The following is a 9,198-nucleotide window of genomic DNA, read 5'->3' on the forward strand; positions in this document are numbered from 1 at the left end:
GAATACAGCAAATCAAGCAAAAGACAATTATATCAAGTCAGCAACAATTAAACTATAACGGATGCATACTACTGAAGCTAAGTCAATTATGTCAAGTCAGTAACAATTAAACTAAGTCTATGCTAACTATTTAATCAAAGTCCACATACAAGGTAAATTGAACATCATCCTTGTTGCTTCTGTAACAACTAGCTCATTGACCAAAATATTGCCCGTGCACCTGGTTTAAATGACACAAATCAATCCCAGTTTCTATTCGAGCATGACTAGTGTGCGTGTACACAAAACCCACACTATTTCGTACAGCAGCAGTACCAGCAAGTGCACTGGGTCATCCAAGTAATACCTGAGCGAGTCAGGGTTAATCCCACGAGAATTGTGGCTTGAAGCAAGCTTATGGTTGTCTTGCAGGTCTTAGTCAGGTGAAATCAGAAGTTTGTTGATTGTATGTTGATTGATTATATGTCATAAATGCTTGGATAAGACCAATAGGATTAAATAATAGGAATTATATGATGGGAATAGAGTTGAGAGTTGGAGTTGTTTTGTCTTTCTGAATTAACTCTGGTACTACTGTCTTCTGTGCTTGTGAATGATCTTCTTCTATGGCAGGCTGTAAGTGATCAAAGCCATTGTCCGTGGTCATTGATCTCCTCTGCTACAGAATGAACGCCATTGGCCGTCGTCATCCATTCTGATGAAGGGTGAAGCGCATAACAAGTCATTCTCCGGGCAATCCTACTCAAAATGTCACAAACAAGGTCAAATCTTTCAGATCAGAGAACGCTACTTCTTTGGATTCTAGCCTATACCACGGAGACCCTAATCTCCCCAAAAATCGGCTGAACTAGTGTCTCAAGAAGGCCCCAACGAAGTCGTGGATTAACCGTCTGAGAGATGTATAAACATAGCTGTTGGCTCGTACTTTTCTTCTAGGTATTCACACAAACCCAAGTAGATACGGGTGTTTGTCAGGCACGTTCGTCTTAATGTGATGAACAGAGCTAATTGGTTAGATCATCCTATTCACCAAGATGAAGATTAGGATATACATCTTAGAGATAGATCAAACATGGATCAAAGAAGAAACAATAGTACTTTTATTAATTCATAGGACTCAGCAGGGCTCCTCCCCTCAACCTAGGAGTTTAAAAAATCATACTGAAGTAAAAACACAAAGTAAACAAAATTATGACAGACCTCCCTCAGTGAGAGGTGTAAAAGGTTCTAAAGTCTCCGGGAATTACATAAATAAGATCCCTTAAATACTAAACAGATGACTAGTAAGGGTAAAACAGTCTATTTAGTGCTAAAATCTACTTCTGGGGCCCACTTGCTGAGTGATTGGGCTGAGCTTTGATGAGATCCATGTGCTATGAGGCTCTTTGGACATGGAACGCCAGCTTGGGGGTCCTCTCTGTGCCTTTGGATGCTGGGCTCTGCTCTTTGGGCGCTAGATGTCTGGAAGGGGGCAGGAAGCTAGCATTGGACACCAGTTTTGGGCCTTCAAATCCAAAGCAAAGTATGAACTATTATATGTTGATGGAAAGCTCTAGAAGTCAGCTTTTCATAGCCGTTAAGAGCACTGCATTTGGACTTCTGTAACTCCAGAAAACCTCTTCCGAGTGCAGGCAGGTCAGATTTGGACAGCATCTGCAGTGCTTTCTCTGTCTCTGAATCAGACTTCTGCTCCAGCTCCTCAATTTCAGCCAGAAAATACCTGAAATTGCCCAAAAATACAAAAAATCATAGTAAAATTCAAAAATGTGAATTTAACACCAAAACCTATAAAAACTTAATAAAAACTAAATAAAAACTACTAAAAACTATATGAAAATGATGTCAAAAAGCGTATAGAATATCCGCTAATCAATGACTCAACTAAATCAAATCCACAGCACGTAACAAAATAAGCATGCGGAGTATTTGAACGCCAAAGTCAGCAATTCAATTCAAATCAACAAATGCCATGCGGAGCTTTCCCTTTTCAAACATCCATTTATTAAAGGAACCAACCATCCATATACATAGTGAACTAAACATCCGTGTTCTTCCAAGCAAGTAACATAATATTGCATCCACCATATAAATTATTGTAAAAGAAGAACAAAGATTCATTGGTTTAACAAATCAAAATATCATCACAATCGGCATGCGTGCATACTCCCCGAGTTCTAGATTCAGAAGCAATATCACTTCAACAAATACTGAACAGGGTTGTACTTTTTCTTTTATTTTTAAAAACACTCCTAATTTTTCACAATCCAATTTGGAAATGATTGAGTGGGATGATTGCTGAGGATAATGGTGGTGGTTTTGGAGGAAAGAGGGTTCTTGAGTGAACGGTGTCAATAAATTCGGGCTATATAACAACAAATGGGGAGAGGAAAACAATTTTTAGGTGGGTTTAGGTAACTCACGAGAATCTTTATTTTTTTTAATTTCAAATTAGGAACTATTTAAAATTAATTAATTGTCTATAATTTAATTTTAATTTCAATTTAACCCTGTTGTACACATTGTATAATACATATATTGGTTTCTCATACTTTCTTTACTTTTATATTACCCCATCTATAAAATTAACTACGGCTGGACCGTCACCGATCCGTTGCCGTGATATTGGTGTCAATATGCAAGTAAAATGACTCGTCAAAAAATTAAAAGAAAATTATTCCCAAGTTTCCGATGCCCGGGGCCTCAATTTTAACGACAACTGAGCCTTCACTAACTTTCTAGCTGTCACTAAGACTATCGGTAATTGGCTTGTGTAGTAGTGTTTACTATTAACATACCCGCCGTATTCACCGCTCACCTGCTACTCGATTATTTTGGTACACATACATCACTTGATTTCAATACTTGTGCAAGTTCACCGATCCAAACCAATGAAAAGAATGTATAGTAGCTGATATACATTATTGTATGTCCACTATTGCCTCATTTGATTTGAACCATTAATTGTTATATCACCTCTTTTTGGGCGACAATCAACGTAACCCAAGTAAACAAGTTGACAACATGGAGTATACAGACACGAAACCTTAGCATGATTCAACTAGCAGCTAGTTACAACTTACATGCAATTGTATGATAATGATAGTACTTTTAAGTATTTGATATTTTCTCCTATCTTTTGAGTTAGTACTTAATTAATTAGAATTAAATAATAAATTTACTAATCTTATTTAAACAAGTTGGTAGTTTTTTTCGGTAACAATACGCCTAAATAATTCGACTAAAGTTCGATTAGCAGCCAAACTCAATATTGAGTATATTGGAGCATAGTTGGCCGAACCGGACCGACCCGGCCGGTCGGACCGGAAAATTGGCGAACCGATGCCATAACCGATTTGGGTGAGATATCTAACCGGACAAGGAATTGAACCGGCGAGACCCGTAGTGAACCGGCCGGGTTTGATCAAAACTGGTGAACCGGCGGGTTTCGTTTAATCCGAACCGGTTCGAAATTTAATTTTTTTCCGATGGAAAACGACGTCGTTTCTTTAAAAAAAAAAGAAACAAAAGCAGCTCTGCTGCTGCGCCTGCGTTTCATTTCATCGCTGTTAACCATAGCCTCCATCCCCAGATCCCCTTCCCCTGTTTCCCACCATCACCATCACCATGGCACCATGACTCCCTCCTCTGCTACTCGCCTACTCTGCTTCAGCTTCAGGCTTTCAGCCACCTCGTCACCGCGTTCAGCTTCAACCACGCGGCACTCACCTCACCACTGCATCCAGAGCAGTGCGCCACTCACCAGGTCTCCCTCCAGGTCTCCCTCCAGGTCTCCCTCTTCTTTGCTCGACGCTCGTCGCTGCATCCCTCCAGGTCTCCCTCTTCTCTGCTCGACGCTCGTCGCTCCATCTCCAGGTCTCCCTCTTCTCTGCTCGACGCTCGTCGCTCCATCCCTCCAGGTCTAGGGTCCATCCGTGCAGCCGTGCAGGTAAGTATTTTTAATTTTTTAATTTTTTGAAGTTAATTGATTATTGTAGATTGATTAATGATTATGGAGAGCATGTTTGATAGTTTACATATGTTTGATTTTGAAGTTAATTTTTTGATAGTTTGATTTCTGTTTTGGTATGCGGGCAGATGAGAAAGTGTTTGATAGTTTACATATGTTTGAAGTTAATTTTTTAATTGGTGGTTTCACATATGTTTGATTTCTGTTTGATTTTGGTATGCTGGTAGATGAGAACATGAACACTTTCACTGTTTCACATGTTTTTCTGTTTGATCTCTCATGTTTCTTGATTTATTTTTTGTTTCTGTTTAGTACTTTAGTTTGTTGATTATCCATTGTTGGTTGCTGTTGGATGTTATTCTTAGTAGTTAGTGGATTGTTGTTGTGTATTATTCTTGGAGATTAGTTTTTTAGTCCTGGACCCTGGTTGATTAGGAATTTAGGATGGCTTCATCAAATGCACCATCAGAAACACCAACACCAACTTCTCAGGAACAAGGATCAACTCCTGATCCAACAATTAGAACCCAAAAAAATAGTAACAGAGGAAAAACTGATCATGCATGGGGCCATTGTAAACAAGTTTTGGATAAAGGAAAAACTGCTCTGGTATGTATTTATTGCGAGAAGCTTATTAGGGGTGGAGGAATTAACCGAGTTAAACATCATTTGGCTGGAAAAAGCAGAGATATTGAGGCATGTCGAAAGGTGCCAGCTGTGGTGAGACACCAATTCAATCAAAACATTGAAGATCTTCGAACCAAGAAAAGGAAAACTCAAGAAGAATATGCAGAAAGTTATGGTGCTTGTGATGACGTTGAAAGGAAATTTGATGAGATTGAACATAATGAGATGCGACAATAACAAGCATCAAGAATTCCAGCACCTAGCTCTAGAAAGGGAGTTGGAAAACAACTCAAGGGATTACAATCCTTTTTTCCACCGGCAGCAACACCTGGAGCTCAACCAAGTATTAAAAGTGTTCTCCAAAGCAAAGAAATTGTGGAGAAGTGTGATATTGCTATTGCAAGATGGATGATGGATGCCTCTGTGCCATTCAATGCGGTTAATTCAGCTTATTATTAGCCAATGATCGATGCTATTGCAAATATGGGTGCAGGGTATAAAGGGCCAAATTACCAAAGAGTTCGTGGATATTTGTTGAGTAAATTGGTTGAAGATGTAAAGAAGATGATTGAAGGTTATCGTGTGATTTGGAAACAAACTGGATGTACTATCATGGCTGATGGATGGACTGATCATTGTAGGCGTACTTTAATTAATTTCTTGGTTTATTGCCCTAAAGGAACTATTTTCCTAAAGTCAGTTGATGCTTCTCATATCTCGAAAACTGATGAGGCTTTGTTTAAGTTGCTTAGGGATGTTGTGTTATTTGTTGGTCCTGAGAATGTTGTACATGTAGTGACGGATAATGCTGCAAATTACGTTGCTGCTGGAAGGTTGTTGGAATCAGAGTTTCCTAGATTGTATTGGTCTCCTTGTGCGGCACATTGTATTAATCTGATGTTGCAGGATATTGGGAAGTTAGTGGAAGTGACTGAAACTGTGTCACAAGCTTCAATGATTACGAAGTATATCTATAATCACTGCCATCCTTTGTATTTGATGAGGCAGTTCACAGGCGGCCGAGAAATACTTCGTCCAGCTCCAACTCGATTCGCCACTAATTTCATTGCTTTACAAAGTATTTTGGCTCAAAAGAATGCATTGAGAGCTATGGTGACATCTAGAGAATGGACAAGTTCAGCTAACTCTAAAGAAGCCAAAGCAAAAAAGTTTGTGGATCAAGTCTTAGGTTCTAAATTTTGGAATCAATGCACTGATATTGTTAAGCTTACGGAGCCACTTGTTCATGTATTGCGTATTGTGGATAGTGAAGATAGAGCTGCAATGGGTTTCCTTTATCAAGCTATGAATAAGGCTAAGGAAGACATGGTGAAGAGGTTTCAAAAAAGAAAGAGGGTTGTTGAACCTTATTTGAAGATTTTAGATTCACGTTGGGATTCACAACTTAAAAGAAACCTTCATGCTGCTGGTTATTGGTTAAATCCAGCTTTTCGATTTAATTCTGCAGAATTTGACAAGCACAAAGAAACAATTTATGGCCTACTAGATGTGATTGAGAGATATGCTTACGGTGATGCTGATTTGAATACTAAATTAACAAGTGAGAAGAGAATCTTTAAGAATGCTGAAGGAGACTTTGGGAGAATGTCTGCAATACGTGAGCGAAGCACAGTGATGCCTGGTAAATTTTGTATTAAATTAGTTTTTTATGATTGTGATATGTTTAAGATTTTATTTTTATGATTGTGATTATTTTCTTTTTATGTTAAGATCAATGGTGGAAATCTTATGGATGTGGAGCACCAAACCTGCAAAAGTTAGCTATTCGTGTTTTGAGTCAAACTTGTAGTTCTTCAGGTTGTGAGCGTAACTGGAGCATTTTCGAACACATTCACTTAAAAAAAAGGAATCGTTTAGAGCATCAAAAGCTTAATGATCTTGTTTATGTTCATTACAACTTAAGGCTACAACAAAGGTACTTTTTATTATTCTTTCTTGAAGGCATTATTTAAAATTTTTAGTCATAATAACAATAATCAAGTTAATTGATAACATAGGAACCGAATGAGAAAGCAAAGTTATGATCCAATTTGTCTTGACGCATTTGAGGATCATTCGGAATGGATAATGGAAGATTCACCACCATTTTTAACTCCTGAAGAAGTTGATGCTTTGCGGAATGATCTTGCAAATATGTCTCTTCAATCAGCTTTAGATGATTTGGGTATGTTGTTGTTAGGGATGATTTTGTAATGCTTTAACCAAATGTTTTGCCTTATTATTGATTATGATTTTTGAAACATTATTGAAATGCTAGATGAATTGAATCTGGAAGATGATCGAGATGATGGTGAAGCTAATAATACTCCTGTGGAAAATGCAAATCAGAATGAAACCAATCAAGATGTAGCTCCAGATTTGTCAGATGAAGAAAGATATCCAGACTTTGAAGTTACTCCTTGGATATAATCCATGAATTGTTATTTTCATTGTGTTAAATTGAGTTGTTCATGTAATAGACTAATAGTACTAAATTTTATGTTTATTTTCGTATTACTACTTATTTTTAGGATTTGAGACTTAATGTTTATTAAAATGTTATTGGAGATATATTTTTTAACTGTTAATTTTTTAGTTTTTAGCTATTTTATACATTTTACTTATGTGGGACCGGGTTAACTGGTTTAACCAGTGACCCACCGGTTGAACCAGTGACCCAGTAGCCTGACTGGTTCGATCACCGGTTCGGTTCTGACAACATTGTATTGGAGTACGAGGCAAATATTTGGGGCTTTAAACAATATCTATTTATACACTTTCTTGTTTCAAGCTCTTAAATTCTTTAATGATGAAAATACACAGTATTTTCTCTCAATATTAGTGGAGGCAGAAAGGTTATGAAAGACGTATAACATAAGTAAATTGGGATATAATGACAAGACCTAAAAATATAGAAATTCTTGATTTTAAAGACCTAAGGACTTAGACTTTAGTATTACTAGCAAAGTAAGTATGACGGGTAGCTACCCAATCTAATTCTTACTTAGCCAGAATTTTGAAGACAAATATTTTAGATATGGCAGCATTATGAATGCAGAGACGAGTAACTTACCATCATAGGGATGGCGAAGCATGCTATAGGGACACCGTGTTTTTGAAAAGGGGTTGTCCTAGAGAGTAGGAAATGACAGCAGCATAAAAGTGTTCAGGGACCCATGGCTTCCACCTCCCTATCCTTTCAACATTCCTCCAAGCCTAGGCAACAATTTTAATGTCTTCTAGGTTAAAGATTTTATGAACGCAGATAGATAGTGACAACAGAATATTATCGAACAAATCTTTCCTCCAGATATAAGTAGCAAAATTTTGTCAATTACTCCAAATGATGAAGAAAATGAAATTCAGTCAATTTCTCCCAATCAAACGCCCCTTGCACACTCACAGTGATCTTAAACCATAAACAAGTGGAGTGAGAAAAATCATATATAAGTTGGATTTCCTTGTGAATCTTAGAGAAATTGTAAAACCCTGTCCCAGACAAGCAGAGGAACTCGTCGTACTCTTCCTTAGAGCTATCTGGCTTGTACTTGGTTTGGACGAGCTAGAGAACGAGCAATCGGCAGGTGCAGATGTATTTGCAGCGAAGGAGGAAGTTGCGGCCAACAAGAGCCTCCAAGACACTGGCCTTGCCACTACTTTGGCTGTCGACCACTACCACCTGAGGGAGGTCAATGGTGGACTGACTGCCAATGCAGGAGAAGATATCCTAGAGGCAGTTCATGAGCGAGATCAAGGAGGATCCAAGTGTCATAGTGATAGCAAAAGATGATGCGGCAAATTGTAAGACTCAAAATTTTTGAAAAATTTTATTATGAGCTAATTTTAATTTATTTTTTCATTAGAGATTTTATTTTCAAAAATTATTTTATTAAAATTAATTAAATCAAGTTTTGATAATTAAATTAAAAATTTTGCTTAATTTTATAATATTGAATAATTTTCTATATTTAAATTATAAAACTTAACAGTTGTAAAAGAATAAGAATTTTATATGATTTAGTTTAAATAATTGAGATTTTAAAATTTAATACTTTAATTTTTATAAACAAAAAAATTAATTATAATATCTCTAATTTTAAATTAGAATACTTGATTAAAAGCCAATTAGCAAATTGATAATTAAGTAATATTTTTAAAGTAAATTTAAGGGATTATATTATATTTTAAATTTATATATTATACCCTAATTTTATTAAAATTACCCTAATCTATTAATCCTAAATCTCCAAATGGGAACCCACTAACCCTAACCCCTCAACACCATTCGGATTCACTGCCTTACCTTCGCTTACTCACTTACATGGTCAGAAGAAAAGAAAAAAAGAAAAAGAAAGAAGAAGAAAGGAAGGAATGAAGAAAGAAAGGGGAAGGGAGAAGAGGGAGTACGAAGGGAAGAGGAGATATGAGAAAAGGAGAGAGTGTCGGTGCAAGAGGGAGGGAGAGATGAACGCGGCGTTGAGGAAGGAAGCTGCCTCGCGCATTGCCGTCGCCGCCAGTCCATCCACGAGTCACCGCCAGAATCGTAAGGAGAAGAAGACGCACATGGAAGAGAGAGCAATGGCCAGTCCCGTCGCTGTCAGCGC

The 9,198-nt window shown here is 37.4% G+C and overlaps 1 protein-coding gene across 1 annotated transcript; it reads left to right on the top strand.

The window, feature by feature from the left end:
• Positions 1–5,056: 5,056 nt before the first annotated feature.
• On the top strand, positions 5,057–8,384 carry LOC110281603 (uncharacterized). The gene is made up of 5 exons (XM_052261844.1): positions 5,057–6,236; positions 6,326–6,530; positions 6,613–6,779; positions 6,873–6,975; positions 8,093–8,384. The coding sequence occupies exons 1-5, from the start codon at positions 5,057–5,059 to the stop codon at positions 8,382–8,384; spliced, it is 1,947 nt and encodes a 648-aa protein (XP_052117804.1).
• Positions 8,385–9,198: the final 814 nt, after the last annotated feature.

This window comes from Arachis duranensis, chromosome 5 (genome assembly GCF_000817695.3).
Source record: "Arachis duranensis cultivar V14167 chromosome 5, aradu.V14167.gnm2.J7QH, whole genome shotgun sequence".
Taxonomy (NCBI): domain Eukaryota; kingdom Viridiplantae; phylum Streptophyta; class Magnoliopsida; order Fabales; family Fabaceae; genus Arachis; species Arachis duranensis.